At 38.4% G+C, this 18,344-nt stretch overlaps 1 protein-coding gene across 1 annotated transcript in view; it reads right to left on the bottom strand.

Moving 5' to 3' along the window:
* The window catches only part of sorcs3b (sortilin related VPS10 domain containing receptor 3b), a 49,306-nt gene that overhangs the window by 20,673 nt on the left and 10,289 nt on the right, over positions 1–18,344 (bottom strand). Inside the window, exons 2-7 of the mRNA XM_086162087.1 lie at positions 9,614–9,681; positions 3,761–3,860; positions 3,452–3,610; positions 3,197–3,270; positions 2,264–2,328; positions 1,544–1,662 (exon numbers count right to left, since the gene is read on the bottom strand). Of these exons, the coding sequence (XP_086018213.1) occupies positions 1,544–1,662; positions 2,264–2,328; positions 3,197–3,270; positions 3,452–3,610; positions 3,761–3,860; positions 9,614–9,681 (585 nt within the window). The remainder of the gene's footprint in view (positions 1–1,543; positions 1,663–2,263; positions 2,329–3,196; positions 3,271–3,451; positions 3,611–3,760; positions 3,861–9,613; positions 9,682–18,344) is intronic.

Genomic DNA, 18,344 nt, shown 5'->3' with positions numbered 1-18,344 from the left:
GTAAGGCCATTGCAAGTTTACACACAGATTGTCAAGAGGGAAGAACAGCACTAAAGAGAAACCTTCAGCTACCAGAGCTAGACCACCTGTAGATTTCTGGATTTATTGCCATGCTGGAGCCAAATCAAAGAGATTTGGCCGGTCAGTCAGAGCGGTGGGGATCAAATATTTGGGAGAGTGATATAAATTCACAGTTGTCTGGTAAAACACCTTCCTTAGTGTCCAATGTAGACTGACTTTACAAGAAAAACATTAATGACCATCATTATCTCAATTACTTTAAAGCTTAGAGGCACTCAAATTGTGTTATTTTTATCTACAGTGCTCCGTGAAGATCTTAATGCACTACTCCTTTCCTATCCACTTAAAGGCAAGGCAACACTACCTGGCTGCTTATTTTCTAATCAACTAGAAAGATGGTGTTTGTCCCCCAGCACACTACATTAGGGCTCTAATGGAATAATCTATCGAAAATCAATGAGTTGCATTTTCCCAGGCCACATTTTTGAGGATGTTGCACTTGGCTGTTCCTTCGTTCCCAAGAGACTTTGAAGGTGTTGAAGACTGCTTATTTCGTTGTAGCCCAATCGATAACCTCATTACTCTTTGTCAAGTTAAATCCAACTGCCCTAAGCAATGAAAGTCACAAGAAAGTCATCTGTGCCACCACAGTTCCACAGACACTCTGTGTCCAGTTATTTTGCCACCAGAATCTTCTTCATGTCTGCCTCTGCCTCGACAGTCAATCTCACCTCTGCCAAATGAAATTTGTGCAGTTTATCGAAACGCTATTTCTGAAACACTAGTTCATTTAATTTTTTTCTTACTTTGCAGCAATGCCAACCAAGTTTACAGATCAAATTGGGTAAATGTTAAACTGGGTCACTGCTGCACCGTTATCATTTGTCAAAGATTACAGCTATAGATAAATAAATTACAAACAAATCGGTCATCCTACACTCACTTTGAAAGTGTAGAATGGCTTACTTATAAGACTGACAATAACTGTCGGTACAGTTTTACAGAAACTTCAATGGACCTTGCAACAGGCAATTAAATAAACAAACACTCACCAAAGAAAGAAAATGAGCTGTGGATGAAAACCACTGACAATATAGGACATTAGAAAATTACATTTCTGATAGAGGACCTGGCTGCTGTTGTCTCATTGGAATAAAACCCTGAGTGAAAGGTAATAAGGACATCGGCATATCTATTCACGGTTTTCTTTGCTAAGCTGTCAACTTGCAAACATAGTTCTCAAGCTTGTATATCGTGTATATCGGCGCAATGCTGTAACAGCTAACTTACCTTGACTGGACACACAAAACCCAATAAAAAAAATACTCTGGGGTACAGGTGTGTTTGGAAAGGTCATTATGTGGATTTGATGGAAAAGAAAGAAGGTATTGTAGCATCAACACCCAAAGCTGACAAAAGAAACTGAATAAAAAACCCCAGGAAGGGACTGTGTACTTCATGTGGAGATAAACTGGTCTGTATCATTGGAACACAGAAGAAAATGAATTATGAATATGCAAACCTGTGTGAAAATGTATTCATCCTGCACAACCAGTGAGTTTGTGTCTACGTGTCCAGGAAAGAGGTACTGCTTGTTGGCTTCTGAGCATCGCTGGGCTCTGCACTTTACATACAAAGCTCCTGAAGTGAGGAAAAAAGGAAAAAAAAAAAAAAAATCAATTGGGCCAATTAAAGTATTTTACTTCAAACAGTGCGTGTATGAACTGAAGGTGCTAAAACATCTTTAATACAGTCACAAAAGCTATTATGGGTAAAATATTGCACCATGCTGTGACACACTTAACCATTTTATAATCAAAAATGAAAAGGTGCAGTGTGGACTACTGCGTCATACCACCCTATAGAAAACAAATACAAAAATCCCTTTGCTTATCTGGACAGATATCTTCATCTTGGGAAAAGTATAATCATATTTTTCTAATGAATATAAAAACAGTACAAAAGAAAAAACAATTTGTTTTGACAGAAAATAAGATGCTGTTTAGAGAGGGGAGTTGAGGTTTACTTATGAGACACAGGGGATAGATTAGGGAGAAGAAACATCTATCACCCAGCTGAAACTCTCTTTTTTGTCAGGAGGCACTTATTCTGCTTTACTAGACTTCTGGGACCAATCTGAACAGTGGAGCAGGTCCCATTCTCTCAGTGACCTAGCTCTAAATGAGATACAAGGGGGTTCTGGGGGTCTTGCTACTTCAGCGGACAAGCATGCAGCACTCACGGCCTTTTGCAACGCGCGTCTCGATGTGGACCACATCTGATTCTCTGTCCAGACCCATTACCGCCCTTGAGAGAGCAGAGGTAGACGATAGAAAGAGGGGCACAAGAAAAGATGAAGAAGAAAAAAAAGGGGGAGGGAGGAACAGGAAAAATGAAAAAGAAGACATGGAGCTGCTTACTGGAGTGTCACAGCTGTAATAGAGATTCTCATTTTCTTTAACTCATAACAATGTGTTTTTTTCTGCTATAAATTAGTCTGAGCAGAATGTGCAGTACCAGATAATTAATCTCAATACACGTAGCATCAGAGCTAACAAGAAGGGGGAGGGGTAACAAAACAAATACTGTATACCATGAGTATGTACCAAAGCAAATTTGCTCTCTTATAAAATGGTGGGTGGCTGTAACATCAGTTTGAGAAATAACTCTTTGCCAAAATGCCCATGAAAAATGGTCCAGGTGCACAAATACTATGTTGTTTTAGGACCCACTGCACCCCGTATTCTATTTTTATTTATAAAATTCACTGGTGTTCATACACATGGGGAGGGTGTCCTCTAAACATTGTCCTTTTTTTCAGCTGGAAAAAAAAACACTTGGGTTTGACATATACCAAGACAAACAGGGATAAATAGGCTCACATCAATATTCACTGCCTTGTGCCTGAGCAGTTGAGATTACTAAATAACAGCAACAACAAAAACAGAATGTCATGTTCGTGCTGTAGAAAAATAGGACAATATTCCTTCAGGTGGACGTGACATGGATATAATCAGTTTCATGCTTGACAACCAGTTGGGGGTGGGTTGGGTGTGTCCTGTTCTTGACAAGAGGTCACTGGATCCCTCTAACAGTGTAGAATCACACACTATCATTAATACAAATTACAATCACTGTACAAAACAATTCAAAAAAAAGGTCCATGTAATCATACCAATAGAACCGTCCTGGCATCACGTCATGATGAACAAGCTGCCACCTCTTGCCAAAGTCCATTGAGCTGTACAGCTGCAAGATAAAATTAGGCCAATTTTCAACACACATTAAATTTTTAGGTGTGCAATAATGAGCTCCAGAGATATGATATCCATATCAGGATAAAAATAATGATAATAATTAATTGAATTAACTGGTGATGAATTACTTTCTTTTAGCCTTAAAGTCAACTGTGCATTTACTAAAAACCTACTTTGCCATCATGACTGTAAGCAAGTATCCAGTTCTCCTGGGCCGGGTGGAAGAGCAAGCTCAGGATGTTGAAGTTAATGGGATACTTCTCAAAGCTTGCCCCTTCATCTGAACTGATTAAAACAGCGCTCTCTACCTCTGGGTCACTAAGCATCATTATCTAAAGTATAAGACCAGATAAGGGATACAGCATTAGAAGAGAACGGAGATTCAATCATTTCACATCAATTTCAAATGAGGCAGTTCTAATGTGAACCGTAAACGTGTAAGAGATCAGACTGAAAAGCAAGAAAAACAAGATAATGCTAACCTTCTGTTTGTTGGTGGGGCAAACGTACAGGTAACTTAAAACTGTCCGTGATCCCACTCTGTTGTTGACTTTTGTGTAAGTGCTTCCATAATCTGTAGATCTGTACACAGGAATAAAAAAACAAAACAAATACATTTGATGGGCATCCAGATATATCCATCCGAGAGCGACCTCTAGAATTTGGTAGTGTATTCAAAAGAGTCAACCCCTTATTGTCCCCTGGGAAGTCTCTGGTAATCAACTTTGTGATTTATTAGTGATGATTTCATATTTTAAATGGTAAATGTGAAATGTGCAATTTGGTTCAGGCTGATCTACTAAAAGCCTCGTTGAGTACTGCAACTTTAAATTGGAAAAAAAAAATTCAAACTCACTCAACTTGTACTTGAGGATTTTTTTTATCATAAGCCAATATATCTAGTAACCTCTCTCACCAACCTCCTCTCACAGTCAATTCAATTTCATGCTAGTGGTCATTCGGCTTTCCACCCAAACAATCGATGAAAGGCTGATACAATTAAAACCTATACATCCTCTGACATAAGTTGTGGGCTCTCCACCATTTGGCACCAGTTATTCTTGTTGATCACCTGCAAATTATAAGCCCACCAAATGTACAATCTGTCAGCATGGCCATATTTTGTTACCTTTATCTGGGATTTTTCAGGCCGTTGGTGTTTTTCCGTTTATTGTCTTGTTGTTCATTCATTCATTAAATAAACTGCTTATTATGCACATAATGTCATGGGACGAGTTTGGCCACATACAGGAGATAGAATTGTTCATTCTGTCATTAACGCCTATGGACAATTTATATCTTTGAATTATTGACTTGCTTAGATGCCAGGGAACTAAGAAAAGGTCGCGGTCTGCTGTGAAGATGGTGTACCACTGTGCAACTGTATTCCGTGATTGAGAGTAGAGCAGTTTTTGAAAGCAATACAAAAAAAAAAAAAAACAATTTACTTTTCAGAGAAATTGACAAAAAATCCTCAAGAGTCAGTGTTTTTAAAGTGAAGCAAGTGTTTATTGACAAACAGTGTGACTGTAGGCTTTCCTGACTGTTACAGTGAATGCTTCCTCCTGCCACATATAAATGTCCGTACAGAAACCCTTTTCATGGATGGATTTGTTTGTTCAAAAAAAAAGATACAAATGCAGTTACCACTTAAAAAATCCCAGATTAAAATAAATAAAAAAATGATATGAAAATTCTGAATTGTTTGGTTTTGTCAGTGTGTATTAGTAGACACAAAAGCCATCTGTGGGTACTTCATTCTGTTTGTGCACAGGAGGATTCAGGTGTCAACACTGAATATAATGGCAAGATTGCTTTCAGAAATATTTACTCTGTCACAAATTCTGCTTGTTGCCCCTTCACTTAATATCTGATTTTCACTGAGCAAAGAAAATACTATCTCTTGTCTGGCAAGCCTTAAACCTGCATTTCAGGACAAAATAATACTTTTTGGCTTGTTACATTAAACAAGAGCAAAACAGCCATATGGAATAGTTTAGGATAAACTATCAGTCAAGAGAAACATTATTTAGATCCGGGTTCAGTAATTAATTGCCTTTTCTAAATTTATAAGTAATAGATTTAGCAATGCTTTCTGAAAGAAACATATGTGAAAAGATACCAATTCCCAGACCTCTGTGTCCTTAACATGTCCACATCCCATGACAAGGTTAGATGTATTTGTCATCACAATCTCCATACTTTTGAGACACAAAACCAATCCATGGTCTCAGTTCTACCTGAGTGGCTCCAAATGTAATTTCACTGCATAATTGGATAGACATCTAGCATGTGCCATCATTGTCTGTGCATTAATCTGTGTTGTCCTATTTGCTGTTGACATTGTTTTCAAAGACTTGCATCTAAACATTTGCATTAGTGCTTTACTACTCCTTTCAGGCTGGCATATCTGTCTTCAGTCCAAGTGTTAGAAGAAAAGCCACTAAAATTGTTATTATGATGTGTAATTTATTTAGCATGAAAAAAGAGCGAAAAATATAATATATGTTTGGAAATCTGCAGCACACAACCAATTGATCTGCAAATTGTATTTTGGCACCAACAGTGGCTTGAAGCTTAGTAATAAATCAATTGTTATCACAGGAATCCTTTATTCTAGCTTATTTTCAAAAGATTCAAAACACTGTTTTTCTAATAACTATACCAGGAGTCTTCATTTGCCCCCTAAGGTACACTCTCAATTGCTTATGGTGCTATTGTTAAGCAGACACCTTGATGATGGAAGACTTCTCGTATACAATATGGGATTTCAAAACGTGTCAATTCAGGTGTAAATCTTAGTGGTGCCTCTGGTGAAACAGATATTAATTTGTGACTCTATGCGAGGTGAACTAATGGTCTCTTTTTCACATGTATTTCAAAATGAAATGAGTTTTCTGCAGGCTATGTGAGAGGTTAGAAAAAGAAACGCATATCCTGGGCTGGATCAGGGTCTATAGTATAATATTCAATTCTTATTTATAACCCAACCTAACATAGTAAATCACCGCTCAATATAAAGCAGATACAAGTGCAGTGGCTTTACAGGAGAAACTGAATATCAATTGCTCGTGAGCCGTTGCAAATCTACATAATTATTTCAGGTGTCACAGGGATTGAGGGAAGTAGTGTACATATGGCAATGTAAATTTGGACAATCTTGAAAAAATCAATTATATCAATGACAATAATATTATGACATTTCCTTTCAAATACATTTCTCATGTCTGGTAACTAACATTAACTGACAACTTTTAGGGGTTAGGATCTACAAAGTACATTGTACAAATGTGACACTAGTCACTCATACTGTGAGGCTTCACCTTTAGTTTAGTGTTTATCAATTTGCAGACATTATATTCCTTGCATCTCAATTTGAAAATATGGCTGAAAATTCTCTTCTGAAAAAGTAATCAGCCTTGAACTGTCACTATATTCCTGATTTAATGTGGCTTTTAGGTTGGGGCTTGTAGAGGGTGATTTTTAAATGAGTGATTTTGTGGGTTTGGCTTGCATAACTGATCGGATATTTGAACATGATCTTTTCCTGGTCCCTTGATTTTGGAGGCTGCCGGCAAGCCCCAATTAGATAAATGCAATTACTCAATGGCTCAACAATCATTTTTTTCATTTTTCAGTCAATGATGTGAAAAAGTTGTAATATATCAAACCTACCATTATCCACCCATGGCTATTGTTTGGTATTTTCTAATAGAGGACATTGGAAGTCATAGATATATATCGAAAAAAAAAAAGCCATCAGAGGTCACTGTGTGTTACCAGGGAATGCGAATGCTGCACAGACTTGCTGAAAATGGAGTCTGATATCTGTTAAAAACATTTTGTCCTCTTGTCCCCCCAAGGGACAAACTGACACAATCCTGCTACTTTTGAATTCATATGGATTAAATCTGTGTTCATCTGACAGCCTCTTTCAAATTGGGAATCATCATGGATCAAGTTGAATTTTTCTTATTGTCAATATGGTTGAGGTCTCATTCTATTCTGATACAACTGGTCCTCTGACTTATGTCTAGTATTGACAAGGCCTGGTCATGTTCACACACTGATTGGGCAAGTGATGAATTCAAGGAGCAGAGATCAGATGCATCTTCGCAGGTTCAAATGATAGCAAAATAAGTCATGCAAAAGTAAGCAGTTTCTAAGAAAATGCCATTGTTATAGCTTAAAGGTCAAACAGTTCATCTGATTTTGCAAGAGGATAATTGTAATTGTAAAATCCTAAAAAATTCACATTTAACTTTCAGCTACCTAGAGACCAAGAAAAGTTAAAGTGTCCTTAAGCAAGGCACTGAAGTCAAAATTGCTTTTCATGCACAGATTGCAAATGAACTATTCTCTCTTTCAGGGCAATTTTTTTTTCGGGCTACAGGTAAGCCAGGAAAATAGAGTCATGCACAGTGGAATACATGTCAAAAAATCTTGTTGACAGCAAAAACAACTTCCCTTTCAATCCACTATGGTAATTAGTCAGTCAAAACTTGGTGTTTGCATTCTTCAAATCAGGACGAGCCAAAAACCAGTAACAATTTCTTTTTGAGAATCCTTGTGTTGATAATAATAACGTTTGAGTTACAAAAGGGATATTAAAGAATGTTATTTAATCTTTCTGCAATTTCCCCAACTAAGTAGTGTCTGGGGGTTGATTTAAGCCTCATCCTCAGTCCCAGAGCATTTGGGCAATAAGTCTCATTAAATAGTAGCATGGTAATCACAGCTGCAGCTGTTGCACCCATACTGCTCTATGTTAGACCTACAAACAAATCATTAATGTGCAAACTACAGCTAATCACAGCTTGGCTCAGAAAGCAGTAGATCAATTATGACAAAGGTTTACTGTAATTTTATATTATTATTTTTTTTTTTTAGATTCAGTCTTTTTATTCTCACACTAATATGTCTAATCTGTCTACTTGCAAAATAGCTGACCAAGAGAAAATATATGGAAACAAACTGCGGTGTAGTGCAGGAGGTACAGCAATCGTCTTTGGAACTGAACATTCCTGGTTCAATTCCTGGCTCCTCCTAGTGCGTCAAAATGTTGTTGAGCAGGATGTTGAAGCCCTAACTGTGTTGGTGGATAGCAGCCTACTGCTCATGGTTCATCCACGGTGGGTTAATTGCAGAGAACAAATTTCCCCATGAGGGAAAATAAAGGATAATTTATCTATAAATTTTTTGGGGAAGCAAGTACAGAATTTACTTCCAGAGGTGTTGACAAAACTGTTCTAAAGTTGAAAGCTGCTTTTTTTGGACTGCCAACTTGAAGAAAAGGCCACATAAATGAAGCCCAACTGTTAAAATATAATGAGACAACTTCCCACACAGAACTGCCTTCCATCCTTTGGGAGGTATCTTGGATTTGGTCATAATTTAGCTTGAGCCTGTGATGTAATTTTTTTTTACTGTAGGGATGTTTAATTGCTAAATAGTAAACTTAAACAGTTTGTGTACATACATACATATATATATAGATAGATAGATATCTATCTGTCTATCTATATATATCTATGTATTAATTTATATGTACACACACACACACACACACACACACACACGTATATACATATACACATACACACATATGCATATATGCGTATTAGGAGTAATAATGACTACTATTATATGCATTCCCTACAATTTACATATTTGCAGATTATCCTTGAAATTAAGGCAAAAAAAATCAATGTTTTTTGTGTGGCTATTGGCCAATTTACCTTGGATGCTGATATTAGAAAATCTTGGTTTGGCAGGCACAAACAAGAGTGGCGATTAAATGTGGAACTTAATCATCATTTTCTAGACAGCAGGTCAGCCTCAAAACTGGTGGCTGCATTTCTATATTTTTCTATCTGACAGTGTCATCAGGGTCAGCGGCTTCTGAAGTAAAAGGTTACAAATGTTACAGGTAATCAAAAACCCCATTGGGTTCAAAGTCAATAAGGATCAATAAAACTTAGATGCATTAAAAAAAAAAAAACGGTTCGTGCTCAGATGATCTAACACATAGGCTATTTTTAAAATGCTTTCGGAGTCTTTGTTGTGATATTTGCAGGAAGCAAGGAAGACCATAGCTTCTTGTAAATGGCTTCAGATTGTTTTATTAAAACATACTTCATATTGGCTTCCAGTGTGACTTGACTGTTCATATTGTTGCAAGAGAGCACACTATAAATCATACACAGTATGCTGCACCCTCTATGAATATATTATTCTCATTGTTTTTAGTGTAGTGGTTTTGCATTTTTATTCAATTCTCGGACTTAGGTTATTCCCTTTCCCTGTGAATTAGAAAAAAAAACAAAAAAACTTACCTCCAAAGAGAGCTCTCAGTAACAGCCCCCAGATTGAAGTCGTATAGCTTTGTCAAAATCAGGATCACCTGAAACAAAAGAACATCAGACACATTTAATTACTTGTTGAAAAATGCACTAAAAAGGCCATTATGCGAGGCTATCACAGGCATACAGCTACCTGTCTACACCCTAACTGCATGGAATGAATGTCATGTCGTCTACTTTTTTTTTTACTAATAAGTGTCAATGATGTAGTCCATTATCCCAATGACAAGTCATCCACAAGCTGTAAAGAGATGTCAGTTGGCTAGTGTCAGGATCTTTCAAAAAAAAAAAAGAGAGAAAAAACTAATCACATGGCCTGTCAAGTGTTGTGTCTGTATCTCATGTGGAAGGATAACTACATGACAGCAAAATCTGAACATAATTGTTCAATGAACAATGAAAATGGAATACTGTCTGAGGCAGTACCACACCATCCGAACACGCGTCGTTTTTTTTTTTTATTCACCTCTGGCTCTTAAGACCAATCCGATAGTGTTGTATTATCTGGAAAAGGAATCAACAAATATTGCTTTCAAATGTTGATAAAGGTGGTGATAAAGGTCTGCAAATATGAAGACAATAAGTTCCAGGTTGAGCTATAAGCTTTTGTTCCATGACAATGAACAGGTATTCTGAAGAAACAAAAGTGTTGGCCAGAAAAGGCTACAAAGGCGGAGAGAGGGCAGTGAAATGGTGTGCAAATACATTATTGTCACTTCAATGGTATTATGAATGACTTCTCATGAGAATATTTATAACTCATAGTGTTGTGTGTATGTGTATCTTTGTTGGGGGGGGGGGTTAGAATAACAATCACAGAAGAGAAACATAGCGTATTATGACAATTTTTTTATGCAGGCTGAAAGATGGGTCGAAAGCTCAATTACAGTCAGTTTAAACACATTAACCTTATGGGACCAATGAAATGAGCCATTAAACCAGGGAAAGCCACACAAGACTTGCAGGGACAAAGATGTGACTATAAGGGTGCTTTGAAGATGTTAAAAACCCAATTGACCCATAATTCAGCCATCAAACGCCCACTGTTCATGGCTGGGACTATCTACATTACAGGTTAATTAACCAATCACACAGAGAGATAAGCATTTGCATAACTAAATGCGCCATGTCTGCAAGGTCCAAAGCAAGAGTCTGAATCAATTTGGTGCACAGACTTAGTTAAATGGCTGTGATGTTTGGCCTAATTGGCTGCTTTCAAACATAGATTTGAGAGAAAACTCAGTCTCATGTGCTGATCTACATCTCCTCGCAACTCCTCCCCCAACAACAAAGACTTACGTTGAGGAACATCATTAAAATAAAGGTAAATTTAAACTGGAATTGATTTTATCCGTATCAAATTAGAGTGCCGAGACCTCTAACGGGGTGAATTCACTGAGAGAACAATAGCGCCGATTTCAGTTTCAGTCACGCTTTCAGCTTTAACGCTCTTTTAGAATGGCCGAGAATGCCAAAATTTGATGACAAGAAGCCTCTCCTCAAGCTATAATTGCAAACTAAGAGCACTGTCTTTTCCATTGTCATTGTTTTTGTACCGTTAGCTCATTAACAAAAGCTGACCCATCAAACTGGGTCAGTGAGAAGCTACCTCAGGGACTAACTGACTAGTGAGGCAGATGACTGGATGATTTGTCCCTAAGTGGATACATCAAGAGTACATTACTGGAGAGACTGCATGTTGCCAAGTCTTCAACATTATTGATACAGTATGGGCTTTGCATGTGAGACTCAAGTCAATAGGGAGCAATAACTATATATATGCAAATGCTGGAAGTATGGGAGGGAAGAACACATGAAGTTCATCTCACCAGAGTGACATACACAACAAAAACCCAACAAATGAAGCCGCATTAAAGCACAAAATTCCATGACTTAGTGTTGCTGGCCTATATTTATGTAAATATTTGCTGCAAACAAACACAAAATGGCTTCCAGAATTATTTTAAGCCTTCTAGGTAAACATAATTCTCCATGCATATCATCGCTCACTTGCATACATGGAAATAAGTAGGGACCCTGGAAGGCCATAAGCTGAGCATTTATTCATGTTTATGTATTATTGATGTGAGCAAAGAGAGCTTTGCCCCAGGACAGTCAACCAATCATTTTCCAGATTGGCTCACACCCTCCAAGGAGTGGGGTTTAGTCATCCTTTTATCCAACAATTCAATTCTTGTTGCTTTCTTTCCTCCTTCACAAACTTTTCTTAGTGCATTTTAGGGTTTTCAATCTTATTCTTAAAGTATTTGTTCTTTCAACTTTTACTGTGTGATGAAGTCACTCATTGCTTTCTGCCATTTCGAGTTACGATGGCATATACAGATTAAAACACAGGAACATTAATATACAAGTTTTATCAAGGTCACCTGTTATCTGACAGGTGATATATTTTCCTTTTGATGGCTGCTTGAAAAGCATCCATGGCAGCAAACAAGGTGCAGGTACAATATCCTTGCGATAGCCTATCAGCAAATGTTTCATCTCGGCTCAGACGTTCCAACATGCACAGGAACCTGAATATACAGTGTATGACTGAATTGCAAATTAAAAGCTACTTTTGGATGAAACCAGATCTTTGGAATTTGTATCAATCCTTTATAAAAAAGTAAAGTACACCAGTGGGATGTGAGTATCATCTTAATGCTAGATTGGTAAATGGAACAATTTCTTCATGGCTCACAATTTGGGAATGCATTAAAGTACACAGGCTATTAGTAAAATGGACTTTTGCCACAATCAACAGGGTATTTTTGTCCTTTATGAAACCTCCCTTCAAAGGGTACCTGTTGCTTACTCAGCCCCGAGTAAAGCATCATTAATATGGCACCCCTCAAATATTATTTCTGTCTAATTGGGTAGTCGAGGGAAAAAGCGACTCTTATTCTGAGCATCACACCTTCAGAATGTCGTTTCTTCCTCTGCACGGGAGTAGCATAGGGAAAGAAGAAAAGAAAAAAAAAAATTTGAAATGTGAAAAATACTGCCACTTTCATGTGGATCCAGCACTGTCTTTCAACCTAACCGGAGGGGACAACTGAAGGATCTAAATTAATTTCCCAGGGACCCCCAAGTTGATAACAGTGAATGATGTGAGGTCTTTTGTAATAAAACAGCTAAGAGCGCTTACTTAAAGGGACTTTGACACATATCTCTTTTATTTACCTTCAGTTTCATCTGTTTTCGGTTAATTCCATTTACATTTTTCTGTGCTCGTGTAGGGTGTGTATGTTTTGTATTTTGATGCAAAGCAATAACATTAACACAGTAATCTTCTGGCACAACCCCCTGTCAGTTGACCTACTCTAACAGTACACTAAAATGCGCCACCACTAATTTATTTTTTAAATATAAGCTGACTAAACTAAAATGTATAGCTTCTAAACTTTTCAGATAAGGACATGTTAAAGGGGGTAAAATGCACTGAAATACTGAAGCGAGGAGTAGTAAGTAAACAGAAATGACACTGATCATGCCATGATGTAGTTCTATTATGCAAATTTAGAATGTATCTGCAGGCATTAGTAGTAATATGATTCATTATTTCAAATATAATTATGTAAACCATTAACCATGAAATCATGATCTGAAAACATGATTCACAGTTAAAATGGACATATTCTATAGCATTACAGGTGATACATATATTCTACCATATGAGGGTCTAATTATTTTTTGAGGTGTTTGTGTGATTCTAAAGTTAGCTGGACAACCACGTCTCTAAACATAATTATTTTAGCAAAATCCGCTTGAGCAAAATCTGCTCTCAGGTATGGAGACATTGTAGGGCGGGTGCAGCATGGAAGAGGTGGGTTTGGGCTTGGGACGAGTCGACCAACATGCCACAAAGCAACATCATCCTAGAGGAGAAAGCTGATAGTGGATCAAGTGCGGCAACAAGAGGAGGCAGACAGATGCGCAAAGGCAGTCTCCCAGTCCAAAGAGGGCCAGGGGACTAGCTGGGAAAACCTTGAACTTGAAAGCTCAACTGAAAGGATCTCTGTGAGATGGAAAGAAACCAAATCAGCTTCATCATCAGAGCCACCTATGATGTTTTTCCCACACCCACAAAGCTTAACCGGTGGTTTGGTGAAGATCCTTCTTGTGCGCTGTGTCAAACCCCCACAACACTGAGGCCCATTCTCCCTGGCTGCAAGACCAGTTTGTCCCAGGGTCATTAGACCTGGAGCCACAACTAGGTTTTACAACAACTGGCCATTGCCCTGGAAAGAAGGAGAACTACTACCGACGCCTTCCTTTCCCTGTGCCTGGACACACAACCACCACACCGTTTCTTAGAGGACAACTCCCAACAAAACCAGATGCAAAAGTTGAACCAACACTCTTAGACTATGTCCGGGACTGGAGAATGCAGGTTGACTCAGACCAGCGACTCACCTTTCCGCGTGAGATCATACAATTAAACTCAGGCCGGACCTGGTCTCGTGGTCAACCTCTCAGAGGTCTGTGCTTATTGTGGAGCTAACTGTACCATGGCAAGCTGCGGTTGGTGAAGCATATGAGTGTAAACGGCTGAAGTGCTATGACGAAACAGCTGAGGCCGAAAAGCATGGCTAGCGTGCCCAACTGCTTCCTGTAGAGATTGACTGCAGAGGATTTGTTGCCACATCCAAAACCAAACTTTTTAAGGGAATGGGAGTGAGAGGACAGGCGTTCCGACAAGCAGCAACTGGATCTGGATGAAAAGAAAGGACTGCAACTGGGCTGCAAAATGACCACCAAGGGGTAAAAGCAGAGGGGGGGGGGAAATCTGGGACGCCATGTGTCGCTAAAAACACAGATACAGCCAGCACATGAATCATGAGGTGCTGTATAATCCGTGTCAGCAAAAAATTAGAAGTGTAAACAAACATAATGTCAATCTTGGTCACATTATGTAATGTTTTTATTTTATTTTTTATTATTTGGAGACTAAAGAAATCAAAATTACCTAAACATTCATTCATTCAGTTATCTGACTTAAACTAGACGTGTGTGTGTGTGTGAGCGACCATGTGAGCCCTTTTGACGTGTCGTGGGCCTTTTCAGTGAAACACCAATGAAGGAGGATGCCAACGAGAAGACCCCCATAAAGCTTTTACCCCTTTATCCTCAACCCCTTACCAAGTGCTGATTTTAGGGCTTATACTACCTAGTCCTATAGGTTCAACTGTAAATTTTTTTCAGCTCCTATAATTAGGTCTGCTGAATAATGGACAAGGATTAGCTTCAAAATATTTGCAATTTAAAAAAAAATCATGTTCATACACCCTTTAATATTCATTTTCAATGATTTAATCAAATCTGATTAATCATGAATGTTAACAAACAGCATTTACATGATTCTCCATACCCTTCCATGCTCTTTTTGTTTATTTAACACACAGGGATCTGGAAGCCTGGGATAATTCCAGCTGACATTGGGTGCGATTCACCCTGGAGAGGCTGCCTCTTGTGACATGAACATTAAGACAAAGATTCACTGTAACATTTACAGCTAGGAGCAATTTAGCGTCTTCAATTAACCAAACTGCACTTTGGCTTTTGTTTCTACAGGAAGAGGCAAAAGAACCCTTGCAGACAGGCAAAGAAGACACACAGCAGGTCCACGTCAAGATGCCCCAGGTGGCCTGCTGGTTTAAACCAGTCCTTGCAGTGAGGCAACATCCCGCCCAAGTGTCATTTACTCAGTGAAACTTAATTGTAAAACCAAGAGTAATTACTCATTAGGGGTGTAAAAAAAAAAAAAAAATCAATAACATCTAAATTATATCTATAATTGATGGTAATGTCTTTTTGCACAGGAGGCGGTAAAAATGCTGAAAGACTATAAAGATACAAGTTGACCAAACAATACAGATCCCCAGAGGCACCTAATGAATTAATAGACACAAAATACTGGCACATCAATATGAGATGAGCAACCGGGACTCAATTTTTCATCCTACCATGCCACCTTTCACCAGCCCATCAACATACATGCAATTTGGAGGACAAGGAATCCTCTTTTTTTATGTGTTGCTCATTACCAACTCAGACTCATTAAAGAATACAAAGGCCTAGCGAAGGGCAAGAAAGAGACTTTTTGACGAACAATCCTCTCTTACCTAATTAATGCAATTTGAATCCTGCTCACACTGGGAACATTAGAGTTTTTTTTTGTATATCACCATGTTCCATTCTCTGTTTCAAACACAGTGAGGGAAGAATCAGCAGAATGAGAAATGGGATTGTTTGGTGCCCTTTTGTATGGAAACAGAAGTATAAATGTAGAGGACAACGTGTTTTACATAATTATGGCAGATAGCTTAATATAACAGTCAGTGCAGCGCACATACACACACGATATATACACACATACCTCCCCAAACACACAATAATGCCTTTATGTATATAAGATATATGATGCAAACACCTGCAGACAAATGAAATACAGTGCACAGTGCAAATTTGCATACATTTCTTTCAGCCTTGCGTCGAGGGCAAAAATCAAGATGCACTGCAAGTGGGTGGAGGAATAAAAAAAAATAAAAAATAAATGAAGCCCTGATTGTGGGTCTGGGAAGAGATTGTCAATGTAGAGCATTCAGCAGAACAGACAAATGTCTTTTAAGAGAAATGGTGCGGTCGAAGAAAGGCCTTACTCTGTCCTCGTCTCATTGGTGGACCAAATTGATTGTTTGTACTTTTGTGGGTGAAAACATACTCTGGGGATTTAGCTTTCATCAAATAAACCCCAGCGAAATGTCCCTCGTGCATTAGGCTGCTGTCTCGACGTTTGCTTATCCTCATTGCTCCTAAGCTGTGGTCATAAAGCCCTGATGCTTTGAGCTCAGGAGGTTTCGGCAATCAATTCAGTCCATTATGGGGGGAAATTAATGAAATGGGCTGAATGTAAAAGGGTTTCACTACAAATACAGCTCTTTTGTGAGGCAATTTTCTGGGCTTTCTATGTTGCTGTGTTGCTAAAAATACACAATAAAGTGTGCTGTTTGACATTACTGGGACATTACATTGCAATTTGTCTGCTTTGTTCTTAAAGGAACACTTGGGTCAAACACTCAAATCTGTTTGGTGAACTGTACACACACACAAACACACACACACACACACACATGCACACACGCACACACGCACACACACAGTGTTTTCCCGCTTTATTGTTACGTCTCAGCAAAACTCACAAGACATTCGAATTCAAAACTCAAAATAAAAAAAAAAAGTGAAACTGTTCGTCTTACTCCATGCCATTAAAAATAAAATATTGCCTTTAATCTGAGCGACCAGTGCTAAATGCAGACACAAAGAGAAGCGTTTGTTTCATCTTTATGAATGACTAAGATTTGAATAAAATCTTTAATGATAAAATTCTCAGTAATTTAAAACAAATATCTCCGGTGAAAACTGGTGTGACCTATACTGAAAACACACACACACACACACACACACACACACACACACACACACACACACACACACACACACACACACACACACACACACACGTCTAGTTTAAGTCAGATAACTGAATGAATGACTGTTTAGGTAATTTTGATTTCTTTAGTCTCAAATAATAAAAAATAAAATAAAAACATTACATAATGTGACCAAGATTGACATTATGTTTGTTTACACTTCTAATTTTTTGCTGACACGGATTATACAGCACCTCATGATTCATGTGCTGGCTGTATCTGTGTTTTTTTTTTTATTCATCACAAAACCCTGGTCTACAACAGAGATTGGAAATTTACCAGTGTGAGCAAACTCTAAAAAGGTTTTTGATAAGTCTAAAAACTAGTTAGCATTTTGGAAAGATGAGAACTCCTGCATTTGCTCAACTCTGATTCTTTATGGCTTTGGCTCCTGGTGGCTCGGCTTCTGCCCGGGGGGGATGTGAGTTAAAGCCAAAGGCGGTAGTGTTCCAAATTGTGATTTTGGAAGGGAAAAGTCCTCCAACTAATATGACCCCCTCACTGCCAAATATGCAGTGAATCTCAGATCATGAGCTAAGTGTGGCCAAAATACCCCTGTTTCTCTACCCTCACTTATCTGCATTTTTCATTAAGTGAAGAGGAATGGGGTTGGCCACTGTTTAAGGTTCATTTTTGATTAATAAGATCTCCAAAGTGTATAAGTCGGTCCTGGTTCATAAATAAATCATGCGCACACATGTCTATGTGTATTTGTTAAAAAAAGAATGTATTATTTTTGGTTTTGTTTCGGTTATTCTTTTCTTCCCCCAAAAGCATTACTAAAGCCTACAGCTACTTATGATACAATGTCACAAGTCTTGGCTCATCTCTGAATTTATCCTGCAAATATAAGCAGAGTGGTGACTGAAATGTGACAGCTCTGCTTGTCTTATGGCAGCTTGCGATGCTTTCACTCTGTCCGAGCATAAATGTGTTGCCCGGCTATCCCAGCAAGCAACATCAGGGGGAAAAAACACAGCAAGAGAGAGCGGTTTCATCAGCCTCAGTTCTCCATCACATCACCGCTGCTCAACTCAACCCCAGCCTCTGATAATATGTCAAAGAATATTCTTGTCTCCTCTCGGAATTTGTCATTGAAATGTCAGGAATTCACAGCAGATAGACATGCCGAGCATCACCAAGTTGGTTTTTTATCGAGCTACAAGAGGAGGGACGGCAAAACACAGAGGCTTTATCAGACGTTGCTCAAC

Source organism: Fistularia commersonii, chromosome 2, assembly GCF_037954325.1.
Source record: "Fistularia commersonii isolate RoL2024-O1a breed Wild chromosome 2, RoL_Fcom_v1.0, whole genome shotgun sequence".
Lineage (NCBI taxonomy): Eukaryota > Metazoa > Chordata > Actinopteri > Syngnathiformes > Fistulariidae > Fistularia > Fistularia commersonii.
The sequence above is the reverse complement of the archived record's forward strand: the minus strand, read 5'-3'. Positions and strand labels throughout refer to the sequence as shown.